At 35.5% G+C, this 23810-nt stretch overlaps 1 protein-coding gene across 1 annotated transcript in view; it reads right to left on the reverse strand.

The window, feature by feature from the left end:
* Positions 1-2256: 2256 nt before the first annotated feature.
* Positions 2257-23810, reverse strand: part of RAPGEF5 (Rap guanine nucleotide exchange factor 5) — a 79932-nt gene continuing 58378 nt past the window's right edge. Inside the window, exons 7-18 of the mRNA XM_032238249.1 lie at positions 21131-21161; positions 18886-18964; positions 16690-16839; positions 15022-15119; positions 11398-11520; positions 10515-10693; positions 8519-8609; positions 7036-7086; positions 6651-6738; positions 5061-5125; positions 3726-3780; positions 2257-2797 (exon numbers count right to left, since the gene is read on the reverse strand). Coding sequence (XP_032094140.1) covers positions 2679-2797; positions 3726-3780; positions 5061-5125; positions 6651-6738; positions 7036-7086; positions 8519-8609; positions 10515-10693; positions 11398-11520; positions 15022-15119; positions 16690-16839; positions 18886-18964; positions 21131-21161 — 1129 coding nt within the window. The 3' untranslated portion in view covers positions 2257-2678. The remainder of the gene's footprint in view (positions 2798-3725; positions 3781-5060; positions 5126-6650; positions 6739-7035; positions 7087-8518; positions 8610-10514; positions 10694-11397; positions 11521-15021; positions 15120-16689; positions 16840-18885; positions 18965-21130; positions 21162-23810) is intronic.

A 23810-nucleotide genomic window follows, 5' to 3' on the forward strand; every position in this document is an offset into this window, starting at 1 on the left:
AAACAGAGGCTCATCCTAACACATGGATTAAACAAAAGCTCTCATTCTTCTCTCCAAATATATCCTCTTAAGTGGTGTTATGAAACAATACAAATTACAATGCCTTTTCCCAAAATGTTCAATTCCATTCCTAAAGGTGTGGTTTGTTTGTGCGCATAGAAAGCTTATTTACAATAGTTGAGACTTCTCCAACTGCAAATGCTATTTTTGTGTGTGGATAAAAATAAAGCTTATAACATATTTTTACAACAACTCCTACTGCCAAACCAAACAGTTACTCTTCAGTTAACAAACATACTGCTTCTTCAGCTAAGTTGCTATAAGAAAAACATCCTGAAAATTCCTAAATAATTTGTCTATGCTGTTTTTAATTTTTCAACTACTTAAGAAAATAATGTGATGATTTCTATCAAATAATTCTAAAGCACATTGAATAACCAGTATAGTAAGTTCAGAATGTAAATTGTTCTCTTTATATTATACCTGTACAGGGTTTTCAATTTTATGAGAAAGGCCAAATCTATTGGAAACACTCTCTACTTCATTGCAAGCAAACAAAAAGCATTCATTATTACTTAAAACTGATTTTGTCTGCAACAATAGTCAATCTTCTATGAAGGATCTTGTGTAGAAAAGATTCTTGAATAAATGTGATCTAAGGCAGTACAACAAAGAAAATAATTCAGATGTTTTCAAAAGGGAGACCTAATTTTTAACACAGTCTCTCTTGTCTATCAGAATGGTCCTGGGACACTATAAAAGTCTATTTTGTATAAAGCTGCATATAAATAATTTTCACAGTGAAATGCATTCCTTTACGCACAGTAGAATACATTCTATTTACTGCATTATTTAGGCAATTTCTTGAGAATACTTAATAGAAGAATAAAGAAGACATTCTGAAGACAGGAACAAATTGCAAACATGATTTCAAGAATGTAAGCCTAGTTTTGATATCTCAACGTGAAAACTGAGGCACAAGAATTATTACACCAAAACTTTCACTTTTAAGTCACATGTTCAAATTACATTCAAATACATTGCAACAAATATGTGATTGTCTCACATATTTGTCGCAGAGGTTTTAAATCTTTCTCTTCAGAAGACCTTTTTTTAAAAAAATCATAATTACCATGATGCATCCAGAATGAAAATGCAGATTAAAACAGTTATGCAAGTGTCATACAAGTTGCTAGAAAGTGTTACTCGTTAAATCAGAATTTAGTTTTCTGTGCTGCATTAGGCTGTGACTTTGACAGAATAACTCGTCCTTATAGCAACTTGAATGAAAGTCTGCTGTCAATGTGAAACCCCCAAATCTTCACCCTTTCTCTTTTGTAATTGCCCCTAGACGAAAGAATGCTAACAAAAAAATTTCTCAGACAGACTTTGAGAATCATCCATTTCATTTCTAATGAAAGTTCTCTTATGGTAGAAGCCTCCTCATCTTGTAAACTGGAGTTCAACCTCAGCTTTTAAACTTGCAAGGAAAAAACAACAATATGTCTGTTTCTCAAAGTATAATTCCTCTATAGTCAGATTCATGAATTTAGCTTAATATGTTGCATGAACTTTTTTTTTCATTTTGTTTGTAAATTATATTTATGACTGATAAACAAGTTCAGATTTAATAGCTATAAATTATACCACTTTGAATGTTAAGCACTTTTACTTTCATTTTTAAAAAAGTAATTGCGAGGATTCCACTGTAATTTTCCAAGTTGCAAGCAACAGCCCCACGTTATGATAGTTTGCCTTGTTACCAATTAGTGCTGTTTAGTGCTGCAATAAACTTGCACCAGTCTGAAGATAAGAATAATTAGTAATAGCACAGTGAAGAGAACACAGAAGTAAAACTATATTCATTGAAATAAAGCTATAGGCAGGACACTGTTGTGACATTGCTTGCCTCTAATACTATTACCATACTAAGGAAAAGACCCAAAAAATTGAAGTGGCTCTAAAGTTTAAAAAGAATTACCCATAAGAAGTATTAAAGGCAGATCTAATCCAGCATGAAAGCACATCATACATTACCATAATTAATGCTGTGATATTTTACTTTATTAGGCAGCACATTGTGGAATACTGTACAAGATGTTAAATCAAGTATTAACTGTGCTTGTTTTAAATTTTACATTTTGTTAAATTGTTTTAGGTATCTATATTTTAACAATTTGTCTTTCTTTAGATTTAGTCTTAAAGTGGATGCCAGCACATATCTTGGGGATGATTCATCAATACCTGCCCTATTACTTTTTTTTTTTTTTTGGCACCACAGTCAACATTTTAGGACAGCTTATGATTAGTGAGGTATATCCCCATGTGCCAAATTATGAACACCTTTCTCAAAACAGTGCTGCTAGACCTTATAAGGTCTTATTTCAATTTAACACTGAGTTGGGACTGAAAGCTATTTTGAACAAAATAATTCAAGAAAAATGAGCTTTTTAATATGGCGAATCATTTCTTCATTTTGTAGCTAAGTAGATTTGGCATTTTCCTTCTTGTAAGGTTGTTGTGAAGATCGTTTCCTCTTGCTTTGCATGAGAGGCCAACGCGTACTGTGGCACCAATTACTGATAAAACTCAGTAATCACCAATTTCTTAGGAAAACATAATGCTTGGCACATAAATATTCACTGAACTGAAAGTGCTGGAATTATGTAAGTATGAATTCATATACGAGGTTCTATCCTGTGAGAAAGCTCAAATAACATCTGTTGGTTGTCAATGATATGCAAATGATGGACATAGGACTTCAGCTCCTCATGCTCTTTCGAGGGTATATCATTTCCTACAGTTTTGACAAGAGAAAAACAATAGATCAGTGAACCCTGCAGCATTTTTCTGAGAGTATATTTTGAAGTTTAATCAACAATTTATCTTAAGGGACTCCTGAACTTCACATTTTTTATTTGTAGAAAATAATGGAAATTTTCTAATGACTTCTAATTTCATAGTGGCCTACAAATACTCTTTTCATATGATTTCTACATTAACGAAGAATATAAAGTAGGCATGTTTATATGTGAAGGCTTGTCAAGCATGAACAAACTTTTCACCATGAACTAAGATAAAACTGCATCACAAAAAAATCTATAAAGATTATATTGAAAAAGCAATTCTCCAGATGTTTTCATTATATGCTGATTCATGTACTAGATAAAACACTCATGATAATGGAAATGATTTGGTGCAAATTAAAAATATTAACAAAACTATTTATGTGAATATATAGGATTTTCATTTCTTGAGATTTGTTTTATTCCATGATTTGCATGTATTCTGTGTATGTGTGTTTATGTGTAAAAAATATGGAAAGCCAGATGTCATGAATTTAATGCCCATCAGCCATATTGGTATTGGGAATATGGTGGTATTGGCTGCTAATGGATATTGGAAATTGAAGTTTAAATTCCAAAAGGAATTATTAGCTTATAATATTAATGTGATAGAAATAATTATTAATATGAAACGAGATAATCATCTTATTTCTTTTTAAGTGTAATTTAAATAAAACCAAAAGTTTTTATAACTCATATATTAATCTTAAGAGTATAGCCACCAATAAAAAAAGTTTGTCTTTAGGGCTAAATAAATTTTGTATTCCTGCTCTGGTAAGTAATAACAAAAACACAGAGAAGGTAGGCTCTGATTCCCAAATGTTTAAGACAGATGTATGAAGGAGATGTGGGGAACCTCCCAAAATATCATTCACTTACCAAATTGGTTACGCCTACAATGCCTCAATGATCGGACTGTGTCAGCAATCATGTGCTGTGAAGATAAAATACATAGATTAATAAGCCAATAAACATTTAAACTGGGAATAACCAGTATGTATAAGCTCCATTATGAAGTCAGGAGGCATCTGTTATAAAATGGAAATCTGGATTGTATTTGCTCCGGGAATCCCTATACTGATTATTTCAAATATTAACTCATGGTTGCAGATTTTATTACAGGAGCTATAAGATATCATTTCTATTCTGCCTTTTGTGGGCATTTGTGGGGCAGAGGTGGCTGAACAGGCATCCAAACTTTGGTTTTTCCAAAAAATCCTCTAACTCCCATTCCTTTCAAAATAAGAGTAGTAATTCATATTAGAATTAGAAAATATTTTAGCCAGCAAAATGTAGGCAATATCGTATCAGAAATTGAAGAAACTATGAAATCTACCCAATATATCTAGGAAATGGAGTTAATAGTTTTTTTTAACAAAAAAAGGATAAATTTTTAATTTAAAATTTAAATCAGTTTAAAAGAATGAGTCCTGTGCCATTTTTTTTCCTAGGTAGATCACAAAGATCTATACGTTATCAAACAGAAAAAAAGTATACATGTATGATCAGATGTCAGGCTGATCTCAACTGATATATCTCTATTAATATTCACTAATTTATTCCTGGAGAAAAAAATGTATTTTTCTACAATTATTATTCAATCACAGTTAATCAATGTGGCCAAATAATTTAATTTATAGAGCAATGAACAGATAGGACTACAAATTAGCCATATAGAAGCATATAGAATAAAAAGACAAAATGCCTAACTTCCTAAAAATAATATTTTCCTACATTAATGTAAACTAACAAAACCATAATTATTGGTTCTCTGTTAATTATGCAGATGTTTTCACTTCTTCAAATGTATGCCTTCTATTTATATATAATTATCTAATAATCCTTGTTATAAACATTTACTCCAACCAATAAAAATATGAATATTTCTGCAAGAGAACAAACCCATGCAAAACAGAGAACTAAAAATAATAGCAATGTCCAGGTATTTTATTTTGTGTATTAAAGGAAGTATATAATTAGGAATAACACATAGTGATCAATTAACAATGTGTGAAATTTATTAACTAAGCTTGAATATCAAGTTAATTATTTTATAGGGGAACTACTCAGTGAATTCCCCCTGAGCTGAAGCAAAGGGAATTAAATTCAATTTTAATTTGAAGAAATAAGAGTAAGAAGAAAGGAGGATGAGCAATAATATAGAAAAGGTAGTTTGTATTTTTATTGTTGAACTTAGTGGGGAATGATACATACCAGCTTTTCAAAATTTACAAGGTTATCCAGAAATGTTTTATTTCCTTCATGTATAAATGTTACATCTAAAAAAAGACAGATATATTTTTCAACTTAACTTTCCATGTCTACACAGTAACAATAATAAAACCCAATGGTAATTAATGCATAAGTAAGCATTCAGAAAATTTACTTGTGATAAAAAAAATTAAAATATCCCAAACTGTTCAATTTTTGGACTTCTAAGTGAAATATTTGAAATCATCAAATATGCATAAGGTAGTTTTCTGAGAACATAACCTAATGTGCATCAGACTCTAGTTCTTGATGGTTACACTTCTACTGTAATCTAGTGATTAGCATCATCAAATTTTGCATTCCCCATTGTCAGTAGAATCAACACAACCACACCATAATATCTAATAAATACTGATATTTATTCCTCTTTTATACTACCGCCCAGTCCTATTCAAACAGGTATACTTTGGACATAATTTTCATTCGTAAAAGCTCAGCACAATTAAGTTAGGGAGGTGACTGTTTGCTTGCTATCTCAAAGAAACATCTTCTTCACTAATCCTTTAATCTAAAGATCCCATTGCCCATCTCTCAAATGGAACGATCCATTTAACCATCCATTTAATTATTTATTATGATGACTTCCTCTTAATAGCTTTCCTCCTCTCAAATGCTATCCCTCTGTCCCCTTTTCCACAATGACTGGCATTTTTCTCTCCTGGAATTTATATTGTATTATGATATCCTAATACATATGATATATATCTTTTCATCAGCTGTTGTGTTATTGTCAATGTTAATAATGAAAGCTTTAACAGCTGTTAAAAATTGTTCAAATCAAGATACAACTAAAAGCTTTGAAAAGACTTAGAAGTTGAAATAAGGAATCTGCATTGCTTACTACATTACAAGTAGAAACAAATTCTGTGGACCAGAAAACTGCCTCTGAGCTATAGTATAAGAGCAGGATAAATAAACTAGAGTTAAAAAGCAATTAATTGTGATTTTATTATAGAAATTTGATTAATTTAAATGCTGTACTACAGAACTAATAATCTAAAAAGGTAGCTCAATTTTCCTTTTAATATTATTTGTAAAAATATTAGGAAAACGGGAATACATTTTACTATAAATCAATGAAGCTGATTGAGTAGCTGTGTAAGATTCAAAAGGGGATCCTCCCAGTTATTCAAGAAGACCAAATCTGAAATTGAATCTGACTCAAAATGAACACATATATATCATAGATACAGCCTAAAGATGTACACATTTACTTAGAAATACAGCTCAATATATTTTGCCAGCTTCACTGGCTAGTAAAGAGGTTTGCAGCCATGAGCTGTTTGGAACCAAGCCGCTTGCTGGCTGATTGCATGGAATCATACTGCCCCCCCTCCCCTGTCTGAAATAATGGGAATAGTAGATCTTACCCTGTGTAGGGCTGTAGATTGCAGCCTACGCAGGTATGTCTTAAAAGTTTACTTTTCAATGCCTGAATTATAATCCTAAATATCACTGAAATTTATTAAAACCAATTACACTTGACTGAAACAAGGCCTCTAAGTTTAGGATTGCAAATATGCTTAAATTTACCTTTAAGGAGTAAAGGCATGAAAGGGATCTTTGGGGACTTCATTTTCTTGAATGCATCTCTATAGGCTTTATGGTTCAGAGAGGGATCCTGTTAAAATGATTTAACTCTATTAGGAACAGCAGTTTAAATTGGTATAAGCTTCAATATATGCAGATACAAATGTATTTACTTCTTGAAAAATAAAGCAGAAACAGTTTCTTAAAGAGAACTGAATGAAGTAATATATATTCTTATCTAAAACATATCACATTTGTGTAAAGCTAGATGTTAAGTGCAACACATCCAAAGTTAGATAATAATAGCACTTACATAATATTTTTCCATTTAGCAACAATAATACATAGATAGGGAAATTAATGACAATTTTACATAAAGTCAACTTACTGTCAAACTTTCAAGTTCAGCAAAGAGCTTCTTAAACTTTCCAGGCATTCTCTGCAATAAAATATGACATATTAAAAGACTAGAACCAGAATTAAACACTAGATTCTATCAGTAACTCATTTGTAGTATGTTAAACACAGAAACTTTCTCTGGTAATATCTTTCTTAGATTTTTTAAAACAAATGTTTATGTTTGAGAGTGACATAAAAATGTGTTCCAACCCACATGTATTATTTAATACTGTTTATAAACACCTGGATATGCATTTATTTAGTAATATCTTTAAGATTTATGTAGAAGAGAGGGGGAGGGGAAGTCATCATCAACTACATTATCACTTTTCTTGAAGAAAGAATGCTATGATCATTGATTTTATCACAGTAGCCTTCCTGGAATATTGAAAGGAAAAATCACTGATGTTATATTTATATGATGAGATCAAATGCAATTTTTCTCAACCAAAATATAAAATAAAAATGAAGATATAAATACAAGAAAACTGAAATATGCAGCAGAAATATTATGTTAGAAAACACTTGGAACTCCAGTAATCATTATGTAAGAAAATTGTCCTCTGCATCAAACTGAGTTCAATTAAGCTTTTTGAACTTATACTGGTTATATCAAATTTCGTCGTAGTAACAGTGTACAAAATCAAATAGCAATATCTCTATCTATATTAATATCTATATCTCATACACACACACACTATCATACACACACACACACTATCATACACACACACACACTATCATACACACACACACATACATGAAAACAAATATATTTATATCTATCTACCTACCTACCTACCTACCTACCTACCTACCTACCTACCTACCTACTTATCTACATATCTATCAATAAAGGTAAAGGTTCCCCTCACACATATGTGCTAATCATTCCCAACTCTAAGGGGCAGTGCTCATCTCCGTTTCAAAGTCAAAGAGCCAGCATTGTCCGAAGACATCTCCATGGTCATGTGGCCAGCATGACTAAATGCTGAAGGTGCATGGAATGCTGTTACCTTCCCACCATGGTGGTCTCTATTTTTCTACTTGCATTTTTACATGCTTTTGAACTGCTAGGTTGGCAGAAGCTGGGACAAGTACATAATGGGAGTTCCCTCCATTACACGCCGAACTGCTGAAAGGTTTTGTCGTATAACTTCCCAGGAATTAACATTTGTTAAATGGATAGAATTTTCCATGGTAGTTCCATGTCATGCAACTCATACTGAAAGAAAAACAACTTAAAGCCATTATCAGCTTCTTAAACAGTTTATAAATTTTGTTTTGGATTTATTTCCCTAAAATGGTATTTCTTAAATCTGTTCTTTCTATATCAATATCAATGATGAGAAAGTCAAGAATACATGGTTGCACTAAAGTGCAACTTTTTCTTATATACCAAACTGCTGAAAAATATGATTAAAAATAATTATCTAGGGAAAAAAAATAAAGCAATAAAATTCTCATATTACCTCCCATGTCTGAGAAAGCCGGCTGATAGATGCAGTGTTGAGCCCCATGACAATGGCAAAAAATGAATTCAGATTTCGCTGGGCTTTGCAGCTATGAAATAATATCAGAAAAGTAATTTACTTGTGGTATTCAAAGTCACTTAACACTGTTGTTTAAAATAAAGTGCTGAATTTATATATATATATTCAGATAAAATGTACGCAAAGTTATTATTTTCTAAACTTTGTAAACCTGAGGGATTTTTTAAAAAGAAAATAGTGCTCTATTCTTTAAAAATCACCCCCTAATTTTGATAATTCCAAACAATACAAATTCAAAATTCAAATTTATGGGGATTTGCAAAAGAAAGAACAGTTTTTTTTCCTGACTGCCAGTTGTAAATCTGCAATTTCTTCTTAGAGGTATACATAATTACACAGAAACACACACATCCCACACATACAGATCCTGGCAAATTATTATTCCTTACTGCACAAATGTCCCAGCAAGCCTGGGGTTGAGTTCCCCCCCGCTACTCGAATTTGCTGTGCATGCTGTGCTTTTTTAAACTGTTGTATCACTGTCCTGTTTGTCTTACTTTCTGTATTTGTTTTTCCCCTTCCCCTGGTTTTTGTTCAGCCGCCCTGAGTCCCTTTGGGGAATAGGGCGGCTTACAAATCGAATAAATACCAATACCAATACCAAATTGGATTTATCTAAATTAAATCTTTATCCAATCTTGCCTGCACAAAGCTTTCCAATGTTAAGGATATTCCTGTGTTTTACAGTCTTTAATATACAGTATTTTATAGCTTCTTGTTGAAAAATTAATTAATGTGCAACCAATATATTCTAGTGAATTATTAGATATTATTGATTAAAATCACATGATCAGACAAGTACTTTTCTGATAGAGGTAGTCCTCGACCTACAACCACAATTGAGCCCAATCACACTTGGCCAACAAAGAATTTTATGCTTTGCTGTGCTGTGCTGTGCTGTGCTGTGCTCTGCTCTGCTCTGCTCTGCTATGCTATGCTATTTCCACAATGAAGGATGGTGGTAGCAGCATTATGCTTTGATGCTGCTTTTCTTCAGCTGGAACTAGGGCTTTAGTCAAGATGGAGGGAATTAAGCCCTGAAGATGAAGAGGACATTTTCCTTTCAATATTATAATAACCCAGTAACCCATATAAAAGAATGGCTTCACCAGAAGAAGATCGAAGTTTGAAAAGGGGCTAGCCAGAGCCCAGACCTGAATCCAATTGAAAATCTGTGAGGTGACCTATAAGAGCTGTGCGCAGGAGATTCTCTCACAATCTGACAGATCTGGAAAACTTTTGTAAGGAAGAGTAGGTAAAAATTCCTAAGGAAAGGCATGCCATGCTGATAGGCTCCTACCCCAAAAGACTGGATTTGTCATAAAAACAAAAGGTGCTTCAATAAAGTATTAATTTAAGGATATGCACACTTACGCAACCACAATATTGTAAGTTTTTTTGTTACTTTTCCTCCCAAGAGATTTTGATTTGTTTTTAAATTGAATTGCGTAATTTATATTAGACGTGGAAAGAATTCTGAAGTGGTTTATTTTGATCTGATTTTTTTATATTATAAAATCCTGGCATTTTAACAGGGGTATAGAGATTTTTTTTATATCCACTGTATATAACTGAAATATGTCATGGAGAAATTAAATTAAATTAATATACTTTTAATAATAGCTGGTAGTTCAGTAGGACTTTCCTTAGCATCACTATGTATACAAAAATAGAGTTCCAAACAGAGAAGCAATTGGAGAAATAAATCATGTATATGTAGACAAATGAAACTACAGTGAAGTTTGAAGGAATTATCACTATGCAGCAAATTTTGGATATAGCACATAATTATTTAATCAAGCATTGCATGTTTTAATGGACAAAGTCAAATATGTAGAATATTTTCTTTCATTATCCCTTGTTAAGTGAATTCAACAGGAACCAGCTATCAATATTCATTTAATTTTTAACTTACTGAGCAGCAATTTTAATGAACTTTTTCACTAGTTGTACACGTTTACAAAGCTGGTTGCAGAGTAGTATTTCTGTGGCAACCCAAAGTTGAACTTCATTGCATCTTTGAAGCAGAAGACTAAGATTCACGGTGTTTTTCCCATTGCCTTGTCGGCTGAAGGTGAAATATATCAGTTCTTGCTGGAAGACAGTTTAAAAGAATGTAAAATGCAAATTAGAATTTAATAATCTGAAAAATGTAATTATTGTTGCTTGGTCAGATAACCCATATTACTTACTAACTTGAACAAATCTATAGTGATTCAGTAAAGTATTTTTTGCGATTACTCTTTTAATTAAAACTATAAAAAATGTAATAAATGTAATAACCAGATTGTTTGTTACTTAATACTATTAATCATTGCCAGTTTCAGTTTGAAAAGCTTTTGAGAACAGGATTAAATTTATTTTTCTTTTTTGTAAAAGAAGTAACAGAAGGGTTCCCAATTCTTGGGCCGTGACCCCCAGAAGCCATTCAGGACCGGGCTGTGGAAATGGTGAGAAAGCCTGTGCACATCCCCACTCACACAAGCAGCGGGTGAGTGTGTGCTCTCCATTTGCACAAGCAGCAGGTGCATGTGCCGTACAAATGGAATTTTGTGCACGTGCACACTTCTACATTACACAGACAGAACCATGCCATTGTCCTCCACCACCACCCCCGCAGCCAGTCCACAAAGCTGAAAAGGTTAGTGAACTCTGAAGTAAAAGCTGCATTTGGCAGTAAGCCTGTGGAATGACCCAAAATAATGACAAAGAAATAATTACATTAGAAAACATGTGATTCATCAAAGCTAAACAAAACAAGCGTTTACAATAGTTAGCATGCAGATTCATTATCTTACTTCATGAACCAAATTGAAAAGATTCCAGTCAAAAACTGTCAATTCTAAAGCAAGGTCCCAGGTGTTAATCCCCAGAATTTTCACCGATCGTTGTTGGATTTCCTCATTTTCAGTAAAAGGGATCTAAATCAAGAGATATATTAAAAAAGAAGCATATACAATTCAAAATTAGTTGCAAAGAAATGTTTTAAATATTTTTGCATTGAAATCATTATGGTCTCTAATTAATTTTAATATTAAGAGCAGTAGCATATGTATTATTAGGAAAACCATGTAGATAAATATCTATATTTGCCACTATATAAATATAAACAAAAAATAGGATAAATGAGGATCATTTTGAAGCAAACATCTCAAATTTTACTACAAGTAAATTATAAATTGTTTTTCTAAGACCTAAGCTGTATTAATAGTATTCTGTTTTCTATTACTATATAATTAATCATGTGCCCTGGTTCTGCATCAGAAATATATCTCACTAAATTTAATTGAATGTAATTCACAGTAAATCTGTAACAACATCAAAATGCCAAGGATGACTCAGAATCTCCATTAATATTTCCTTCAATATAGTTACAATAACATTTTTTGCAATGTGGAATTCCAGAATGATATAGGGCAACTAGTTAATCTGAATTATCATATACCACTATATAAGGGGAGTCAAACTTGATTTTATTGAGAGCCACATCAGGGTTGTGTTTGACCTTGGGGGCAGGATGGGAGTGACTATGGTGGGTGTGGTCACCTTGATGTCACTCATGTCGGGGGCTCCTGTGATGGCCTGAGCACTTTGCCAGAGAAAATAGGCTCCTGAGCTATGTTTTCAGCTGCAGTAGCCTCCTGCAACCCTCTGCCAGTGAAAATGGAGCTCGAGAGGGCTGTCCATTTTCACTGGCAGAGGCACTGTGGGCCAGTCTTTCACTGTTTCCAGGGCAGTCCTACAGGCCAGATCTAAGCACCTCATGGGTCGGATCCAACCCTTAGGCCCTGAGTTTGACACATCTGCATTATATCATAGGGTTTAAAGCAAACTTTTCAGTAATATTAAAAAAAAAATACATTTCTTCATGTAAACTATCATTTTATATTAATAAAGAATTGATAAATTCATCTTAAACCTTCATATATTTTCTTAATTGGTAACAGATTTTCTTGATTATAAATACTTCAGGAAAATAGAGAGTCTGAATTTGTGCAAATATTTTTCTAGAAATGATATAATAAGGGAGAAAGGCACTCTTGGTTCTTCCTCTGGGATCTTTAGGTTCTGTGGTAATCCATCTCTATAGCTGAATAGTGAGAGGCAAAGGAGGTATTCTTGCTTCCACTTTAGTCCCTGTCCTTTACATACATCAATTTCTACATAGACCTTTCGGAAATCCTCAACTTATCTGGCTAAATATAGTGGCAAAACAACAAGTAAAAGACCTTTGGGATTCAATAGCTCAGCCAAGTAGAATTGAATGATAGAGGCCAACTAGTTCATTCCAGGATTGAAATAAAATCAACTTTATTAAGGTTACCAAAACACACACAATACACATTTTAAAAAGATAATATACAGAAGAATCCTAATGCAATTCGAAGTATAGCTAAATAACTTTCAACCATGCCTGAGATCAGCAGCTTCCCACTTCCCACCTAAAATCTGGCAGAACTCCGCTTCTTCCTTAACTGGAGATTCCTGGCAGCGATTCACTATGAGCCCCTAAGACTAGTTGGAAGTTCAGTTCAGTTCAGTTCAGTTGAGTTTATTTCAGTTGAGTTTATTTATAGGCCGCCCTTTTCCCTGAGGGGACTCAGGGCGGCTAACAACTTGTATGGGAGGGGAAGACATACAATAACATAAAAACACAATATATAATTAAAACCAAGCAACATTCATACAACATTCGGGTGGGGGCGGACTATGGTCTTTACCCCCAGGCCTGGCGGGATAGCCAGATCTTGAGGGCTGTGCGGAAGGTCTGAAGGGTGGTGAGGGTACGAATCTCCACGGGGAGATCGTTCCAAAGGGTCGGAGCTGCTACTGAAAAGGCTCTCCTCCGCATAGTTGCCAGCCGGCACTGGCTGGCAGATGGCACTTGGAGGAGGCCTAATCTATGCGATCTTATAGGTCGAGAGGAGGTGATTGGCAGGAGGCGGTCTCCCAAGTACGCAGATCCACTACCATGGAGGGCTTTGTAGGTAGTAAGAAGCACCTTGAAGCGCACACGGAGATCAACAGGTAGCCAGTGCAGCTCGCGGAGGATAGGTGTTATGTGGGCGAACCGAGGTGCACCCACAATCACTCGCGCGGCCGCATTCTGGACTAGCTGAAGCCACCGGATGTTCTTCAAGGGCAGCCCCATGTAGAGCACGTTGCAGTATTCCAGCCTAGAGGTCACGAGGGCGCGAGTGACTGTTGTGAGAGCCTCCCGGTTCAGGTAGGGTCGCAACTGGCGCACCAGGCGAACCTGGGCAAATGCCCCCCTGGTCACAGCCGACAGGTGGTGCTCAAAGGTCAGCTGTGGATCCAGGAGGACTCCCAAGTTGCGAACCCTGTCTGAGGGTTGTAAAATTTGACCCCCCAGCCTGAGTGGTGGAACACTAGCCAAATTTTTGGGAGGGAAACACAACAGCCACTCGGTCTTTTCTGGGTTGAGTACAAGCTTGTTAGCCCTCATCCAGTCCCTAACAGCTTCAAGTCCCTGGTTCATCACGTCCACCGCTTCATTGAGTTGGCACGGGGCGGACAGATACAGCTGCGTATCGTCCGCATATTGGTGGTATCTTATCCCGTGCCTCCGAATGATCTCGCCCAGCGGTTTCATGTAGATGTTAAATAGTACGGGGGACAGGACCGACCCCTGCGGCACCCCATATGTTAGGGGCCTCATGGTCGATCTCTGTCCCCCGACCAACACCGACTGCGACCTGTCCGAGAGGTAGGAGGAGAACCACTGTAAAACAGTGCCTCCCACCCCCACCTCCCGCAGTCGTCGCAGAAGGATACCATGGTCGATGGTATCGAAAGCCGCCGAGAGGTCAAGGAGAACCAAGATGGAGGGGTGACCTCCATCCCTGGCTCTCCAGAGATCATTGGTCAATGCGACCAAAGCGGTTTCTGTGCTGTAACCAGGTCTGAAGCCGGACTGGAAGGGGTCCAGGTAGTCGGCTTCCTCCAAGGACCGCTGGAGCTGGTAGGCCACCACCTTCTCAACAACCTTCCCAATAAAGGGGAGGTTGGAGACTGGACGATAGTTGTTAAGTACAGCTGGATCCAAAGATGGTTTATCTGGCTAAATGTTTAAAGTTTAAAGCACCAGCTGTTCCCCACCACATATGCATGTCACATATGAATAGAATAAGATATCTCGTTATCTAAAACATTGTCTATCCAAATCCAAACATTTTCACTGTTTAACTGTTGAAACCTCCAGCTCTCCAAAATGAATTCCCCACGTGACTTAGTTTATGATAAAATTTAAGTCCATATACCCTGAGGGGTCATATGGTGGGGAGAAACAGTCTAGTTAATGATTTACCTAGCCTCTGTTCATACTGAGTTTATAGGAGAGTAATGCAGTTAATACAGTTTCAAATTTCAAGCTACCTAAAAAAAGAACCACAAAGACTTACCAAAGTATCTGTAAGATCCCTTCGAAATACAAACATACGAGCAGATAACTCAAGAGATTTGGAGATTGCTAGATCATATGGTCGTAGTTCATGTTTTTCTTTAAGAGTAGTGAAAAGAATCATATAAGAAATCTTGATTAACTGTATCACATTTATAGCTACAGCCTTTTTCTGAATACATAATAGCAGTACCACGTAGATCTATTTACTGCTTTAGAGTGCCTTATAGCCCTCTCTAAGTGGTTTATAGAGTCAGCATATTCAACTATCTGTCAGAGTCAGTATATTCAACCATTTGGGCCTCATTTTACCCACCTTGGAAGGATGGAAGGCTAAATCAACCTTGAGGCTGTTGAGATTTGAACTGCCAAATTGCAGGTAGCCAGCAGTCAGCAGAATTAGCTCACTGTGCCACCAGAATTCATAATACTGGTCCCATAATATTGGGACCAGGATGATTCATAAATCAAGACTGAGTATTTCTGCACTATATAATTTATTTCAAAAAGCAAATAATTCAACCTTTTTTTTAAAAAAATGGAGCACATAATTTATTTGTACACATTGATATCTGAAGTCTAAATTAAGAATTTAATTTTTTAAAAAAATATTGCTTACAATACAGGTAGTCCTCAATTTACAAAAGTTCATTTAGTGGACCATTCAAAGTTGCATCAGCACTGAAAGTGACTTATGGCAGTTTTTCACACATACAACCAGTGTTGGGTTCCAACCGGTTCAGACCAGTTCAGCTGAACTGGTAGTGATTTGACAGCCTGGGTCACTGGAACAGCAGTGACCCAGGCCTGCCATGCCCCTGAATCAGTTCTCCCAGTGGTGCCATAAGTACCACCATCTTGCATTTTTATAGTACTGTGCATGCACGCACAGCACGCATCAAGCATGTGCGACCACGAGCAATCCGGCAGTAATGGCTGCTGGAACTCACCCTTGCATACAATTGTTGCAGCATCCCCCTGGTCACATGATCAAAATTGAGATGCTTGGCAACTGAATCATGTTTATGATAGTTGCAGTGTCCTGGGATCATGTGATCACCTTTTGCGACCTTTTGACAAACCAAGTCAATGGGCAAGCCAGATTCACTTGACAACTGTGTTACTAACAAGAACTGCAGTGATTCAACTGTGACAAGAAAGGTTCATAAAATGAAGCAAAACAAAAGTCTCACCTAGCAACAGAAACATTGGGCTCAATCATGGTCATAAATCAAGGACTATCTTTATTTAGAAAACATTCATTTTCTAAAAACAATATTTCCCACAAATATCTAAATATGACTTGATTTCTTAAAAATAGGAACCATTTTCCAGAATGCATTTTTGTTATACTGGTAGCTTTAAATTGCAAACCTTACAGTTTGCAAATCTTACAGTCTACAATTATCTGTAAATGCAAACCTTACAACATGTTTCTGAAGAAGTGAAATCCTTTTCGATATAGAAATGAAGCGAAATGTATTATACAGCAGAACTGAATTATTAGCAGTTGTCATGGAAACTACTTTCTGCTGAACAGCTCTTTATTGTAACTTTGGCCATCCAGCTGTGGGACCAACTGGAGGAGACCTACATCTGCACTAGAAAATAATTTACAGATAAGATACCAAATATAGTATTAAAATATTAACAGCTGAAAAGCATTTACCATCAGAGAATGAAAGAGCCACTAGAGCCAGATCTTCCTGAGAATGTTGGAGCTTCTCTGCTACAATTTTCAAAATCTCTTGAACTGAACTGGATAATTTAGTTTTTACACTGATGTAAGAATGTTGTGTTATATACACGTGGCAAAAAACTGCAAAGAGAAAGGAAAATCATTCCATTAACAAAAGAAAATTCTTATTGAAAGCTGTAAAAACTTAAATTATTGCACTGTTTTAGATGGCTTGCCAGTCACTCTTTGATGAAAGAAATTACAGTTATTCTAAAATTTGGATTTGGAAAAGTGAATCTGCTTAAAGATCAGAGTACAGTAGTTGTGATTTCTGTAAAATAAATGATGACCTGGTGTAATATGTCATAATGTGATATGACATCATGTGTGGTTGTTCATTTGTGATGGTATTTACCTACTTTTAACAACTGGTATGAACCAGATGATTTTTATTATCTCCTGATATGTAAAACTATAGAACTCAAAAACAGTGTACTTTCCCCCCTCCCCAAATGAGTGTATTATAAAAGGAATTATTACTTCACCCATGTTTTGTAAATGTTGTCAAAGATAGGTCTTACCTTGTTACATTTAATTTAGATTTGGAACCAGAGATGGGTTCCTACAAGTTCAGCCAAGTAAGTAGTAACAACCTGCCATGCCCCCGAACCGGTTCTATCTGCAGTGCATGTGCAGAAGCATTTTTTAACTATTGCACATGCATGTGTAGCACGCCCCTGAAGCACATCTCTGAGCGAACCGGCAGTAGAAGAAGCTGAAACCCACCCCTATTTAGAACCATTGGCCTACTGGTTTAAAAAGTTATAATATGCAAGAGAATGTTGAGTCTTATTAATAATGGTCAAGGCATGAATAATTATGTAGGAATATTCCTAATAAAACATATTGTTGCCAATTTAAATATTTCAGTCTTGTACAAAAATTAATAATGATATTAACAGTGAAAATTCCTATGGTTTTAAAATGAAACATTCTTAAAATGAATACAACTTTAGCACATACACAATCACAAACATAAAGAGAGATCTTATCCCTCATAAGTACTTAGTTTTATTGGATGGAACTATTTCCATTTATTATTCTACCTTGTATACAAGCATACTATCTGTACATGTAAAGGAGGAAGGTTAATTTATGTATTTTGAAGTTTTGCATTGGGCTTATATTTTAAGAATGTTTGTGTATACATGTGAGTATATGTGAACTATCAGTGGGTTTTTTTGCCAGAAATCATTTGAGCACAACTAAAAATTATTACTTGATTCGTCTTCCTTTAAGCAAAATTAACTTATTAAGGACTGAATACCCCTTCATGGATTACAACCTTGTTGGGGTGAAGGGGCTTGCATAGCTCAATGAAGCTAAGAGCTATACCCTGCCGGGGATACCCAAGACGGATAGGTCATAGCAGAGAGCTCTGACAAAATGTGATCCACTGGAGAAGGAAATGGCAACCCACTCCAGTATCTTTGCCATGAACAACAATGACCCAATGGAATACGAAACCCCATGGACAACAACAGTGTTGTCCATGGGGTCACGAGGGGTTGGACAAGACTTTGCAACTAATAACAACAAAAGACTGAATGATACATTGGGAAGGTTTTAGGATGAAGTTTAAGTTGAACACCAGATCATGAATAACATTTATATTACATATGGGATAATTGTAATTTGATAATTTTAAATAAATACATCTTTAAAAGTACTTGGGCAAAAACAGTATTAAATACTGTGAAGCTGTTATATTCATAATTCTTTCTTTGAAACAAGAGAAGTAATACAAGAATTTCGATTGTCTGAAACTGCAAAGTGGCAACACTTTGCATTAAAATACAAACAAACTAGCAGAGGCCAAATGGAGGCAACTGTAGGTCATTGGAAAACTCTCCAAGGACCTGTTGTAAGTCAAGTCCATTCATAAAGAGCTGGGGTAGACCAATCTAACAGGACTATCTTCCCGGGAAAACTACGAAACAGCACAGTTGTTAATGTCCTCCATTTACAGACTATATAATTGTTCCAAAATGAAAATTATATCAACTGTGTAGAGTTAAATTGGAAGGATGAGGGAAAAGTTGGAATAGGAATCAGTTTATTTTCTATCCAAATAGCAGACGCTGTTAATATGATATTTATTTCTTTTTGTGTTTCATTCATTCTTACCTTCTTCTGTTTCATTCACAGATTCTCTGGTCTGAAGCCAGTTCTGCTTTAGGCTATATTGATGTAAAATGGCTTTATGCTATAAAAAGTTTAAAAAATGCAAAAAATTACTGGATGTTTTAAAAAAGGAAACAAAGAAAAAAGTCTATGCATCGTTTGTCTAAATAAACTAATCACATTCTGTTCATGAAAAACAGGAGATGTAAAGAAGAATACACAGAGAGAGAGGAGGGGGAGAGAGAGAAAGACGAATAAATTTTATGAGAACATTCACAGAAACCTTATTTTCTGTTTCTGATACTTTTATTTTATTATTTATTCATTCATTCAATTTCCATAGCTGCCCATCTCAATCCAATTTACTGCAGGCAGGCAGTGTCACAATAATTAAAAACATAAAAGAAAAAGGGTTACAAATTATATGTATAGGCAACAGAAAATTATCATAGCAATTATATAAAAATTAGCAATGCAATCAGATAATAAAGCCCCTAATACATTTGGAAACCTAGATTCAGGTGCATAGATAGATCCAAAGGAAGGATGTGTAAGGGAATGGGCTACTGCCAAGAAGGTATAACTCCTGTTTCCTACCAACCGACATTCCATGGCTAATGAGATCTGCAGCCAATCTATTAGACTGAATTGGATGAGTAGAAACTATTGAGAGAAGACATTTCCGTATGTACCCCACTCCGAAGCTATGTACCATTTTAAAAGTGACAAGCAGCACTTTAAATTGCACCTGGAAACACACCAGAAGCCAAAGCAGCTCCCATAGTAGTGATTTTACTTATACTGCATACCTGGTACCATTAACTACTTGTGTAGCCTCAATTTGCACCAATTGAATATTCCAAATATTCATTAAGGGCAAGCCCACATAGGGAATGTTGCAGTAATCCAAATAAGAGGTAACTAGGAACAAGGCCCTCCCCTCCCAGTTCTGGAATGATTGAACTCATATTTTAAAACTATTCACAGTTACCCACTGTGTGTAGTGCATATACTGTATATAGTGTATACACACTGGAGAAGAGCTTAACGCTGGCATAGATTGAGGACAAAAGAAAAAGGGCACGACAAGAGGATGACGTGGCTGGATAGAGTCTCTGAAACAGTAGGCGTGAGCTTAAATGGACTCCAGAGGATGGTAGAAGACAAGAAGGCCTGGAGAAACGTTGTCCTTAAGGTCATGATGGATTGGAAACAACTTTGCAACTAACAACACAGCCAGTCACACCCCTAGTCATCCCCCCCCCATCTTGACTACTGCAAATGCGCTCTACATGGGGCTGACCTTAAAAATATTTCGAAGTTTCAAATGTTTAAAAATGAGGCGGTTTTGTGCTAGCCGAGATTTGCACATATGTCATCATTCTTGCAGGAACTGAGCTGACTACTGATTTGCTTTCAGGCCCAATTCAAGGTGCTGGCTGTCATCTTTAAACCCTCACGTGGCTTGGGATCAGGTTGTTTGAAGGACTGTTTTTTTTCTCAGTCATATTCACCCAATCTTTCAGAGTTCTCTCTTCTAAGGAGATCCATCTAGTGAAATCAAGAAGCCTTCTCCCTGATGGCTTCCGGCCCCCTGGAGAATATCGTCCCTGCAGAGATAAGACTGGCCTCCACTCTGACAATCTTTTACAAAGCCCTGAACATATGGTTCTTCTAATAGGCTTGGGGCCCCAAAGTGATAGGGAACTTTATTTACTTTTGTATGGAGGGTTTTACTTGGGGTTTTATCTTTGTAAGCTACCCAGAATCACTGGGAATGAGTTAGGCAGCCATATATATTTTCTACATAAATAAATATATATTTTCTAAAAAGAACACACTTAAACATTAATTCTCTAAATTTGGGAATACATTACTTACACAGGTAAAGACATATATAGTATTTCCTTCTGTCATTACTCCAAACATTTGCATTCAATAACTTTGTCCAGATTTTCTGTCAAATCCATTTAGATTAAACATTATCTACAGGAAATATGATGTGACTTCCCCACAATGAATACCAACAAACTACACTTTAATTTTGCTAGAGACATCTTTTTTTTTACTTCTATAGTTGGAAACAGAGCCACATCATTAGCAGACAGATTTAACAACTTCAACAGAAAAGTGCAGCTTGCCTGTTTATTTTGGCTGTTTGTTTTCATTAATTAAAAAAATCTTAAGCTAAAGAAAAATGAAGTTATTAAATTAGAATTAAAATTATTTTAGTATCTTTTCATATTACCTTTCTGTGAGGTGAATATTCATCTACTGTGCTGAAAGAAGAATATGTACATTATTCATTTTTGTAATAAAAATGCTTTCAGTATTGGTTTAGATTTCTATTAAAAAGTGGCACAGAATCTAATGGTCTGGAACTTCTCTATCTTTACACATTTAATTCAACACTTTTAACAATACACTACATTGACTCTAGCTATATTACTATAATATATGACTAATAATATCACTTATTACTATATGTTGTTATTAGCAGTAATCTGTAACAGCAATTGTTGTGACAGTAATTGTTGGAAGAAGTAATATTTAAAGCCACCTAAAATAGCCCCATGGCAAGATAGATGGCAAATACATTTAACAAATAATAAATTCTATTTTTGAGTATCAGAAGAATATTCAAAATAATTTGGGGGGGCGGGAGTGGAGAGGAAAAGATCACTTGTTATACCCCAAAGGAAGCGCCTTTCAACCATGCATACACCATAATTAATTCAACTTGTTTTTGAGAATCTCAGTTATGTTTATACAAAATTAATTGCCTACATAAAAACCAATCATTCCAGCCTTACTTTAGGGTGAATAGGATGCCTTTTTGTCCAGTATTGTCAATATTCAATACTCTCTGAATTTCAGACAAAAGCTTTTCCAATCCTACACTGAAATGCCCTCCAATACTGTGCTATTTACCCAGTATATCAAAAATTATACGTAATACAGAATTATTTTCAGCCAGTCATTTTTAATAAATTATTTAATAATTTATATAATAAATTACATAATAATTATATTATATAAATGAAAATATGTAATTACATTTAAGCAAATACAGTTGTGTTCATATAATAATTATGGGACAGAGGTTTTTGTGGGTGGGGGTGTGTTTTGTGGATTGTTATGGGTGTTGCGACTGGTCTCTGGGTGTATGTATAAATGTACAATGCAAATATCAGCTATATGTTTTAGCCTCCAGTCCCCTAATCATCTTTGTGGCCCTTCTCTGCTCTCTTTCTAGAGTCTCCAAATCTTTTCTACATTGTGGCAACCAAAACTGAATGCAGTATTCCAAGTGTGGCCTTACCAAGGCATTATAAAGTGGTATTAACACTTCACATGATCTTGATTCTATCCCTCTGTTTATGCAGCCTAGAACTGTGTTGGCTTTTTTGACAGCTGCTGCACACTGCTGGCTCATATTTAAATGGTTGTCCACTAGGATTCCCTTTCACAGTTACTACTATTGAGTAAGGTACCACCGATACGGTACCTGTGCATTTTATTTTTCTTGCCTAAATGTAGAACCTTACTTTTTTCACCATTGAATTTCATTTTAGATAGTGCCCAATGTTCAGGTTTGTTGAGATTCTTCTGTACCTTAAGCCTATCTTCTGGAGTGTTGGCTATTCCTGCCATCTTGGTATCATCTGCCAATTTGATAAGTTCCCCATTTATCCCCTCATCCAGATCATTGATGAAGATGTTGAAGAGTACTGGGCCTAAAACAGAGCCTGGGGTACTCCACTGCATACTTCTCTCCATGTAGATGCAATTCCATTGAGGATTACACGAGTGCGGTTGGTTAGCCAGTTACGAATCCATCTGGTGATGATGCTGTCTAACCCAAATTTTTCTACTTTATCTAGTAGTAGGTTATGGTCTACTTTATCAAATGCCTTACTGAAGTCCAAATAAATTATATCGATGGCATTTCTCTGGTCCACTAATTTGTCACTTTGTCAAAGAATGCAATAAGATTAGTCTGGCATGATCTGCTTTTGACAAACCCATGTTGGCTTTTGGATTTTACTTTGTTTACTTCTAGGTGTTCGCTAATTTGTTGCTTGATTATCTTTTCCAAAATCTTTCCTGGTATTGAGGTCAGGCTGATAGGTCTGTAATTTCCTGGATCTATTTTTTTTTCCTTTTTTGAAGATGGGAACCACATCAGCTCTTTTCAGTCCTCTGACAGTTCCCCGGTGCTCTGGGATCTCTAAAATATATAGTTCAGTGGTTCTGAGATCTCATCTGCCAGTTCCTTCATAACCCTGGGCTGTAATCCATTCGGTCCTGGTGATTTGAATTCATCTAGGGTAGACAGGTGCTTGTTTACCATTTTCTTCCCTATTTCAACTTGTGTTCCTAATCTGATTTTTTTTGGTGCTGTTTTTGGCAGGGTGGACTGTTTTTTCCCTTTGTGTGAAGTCAGATGCAAAAAAATGTGTTAAATAGTTCTGCTTTCTCCCTGTTACTTGTCACTTTCTTGCCATTTTCTCCCAGCAATGAACCAATTGTTTCCTTAACTTTTTTCTTGTTTTTAACATGTTGGAAGAAGCTTTTTTTGTTATTTTCTACTTTTGTAGCAAGCATTTCTTCATTGTGAGCCTTAGCTTTCCTCACTTCATCTCGGGCTATTTGCTGATATTCTGCCTTAGTTATGTCCCCCTCTTTCCACTTTTTATATTTATCCTTTTTGTCCTTCAATTTGTCAGAGAGTTCTTTATGCAGCCATACTGGTTTCTTTTGGGAGCTGTTATTTTTCTTCTTCATTGGTATTGTGCTAGACTGGGCTTTTGTAATCTCATTTTTCAAAATTTCCCAAGCTTCTTGAGTTGTTTTTCCCTTGAGGATTCTCATTCATGGAATCCTTCCCAAGCTCTTTCTAAGTTTATTGAAATTAGCTCTCTTAA

This window comes from Thamnophis elegans, chromosome Z, assembly GCF_009769535.1.
Source record: "Thamnophis elegans isolate rThaEle1 chromosome Z, rThaEle1.pri, whole genome shotgun sequence".
Classification (NCBI taxonomy): domain Eukaryota; kingdom Metazoa; phylum Chordata; class Lepidosauria; order Squamata; family Colubridae; genus Thamnophis; species Thamnophis elegans.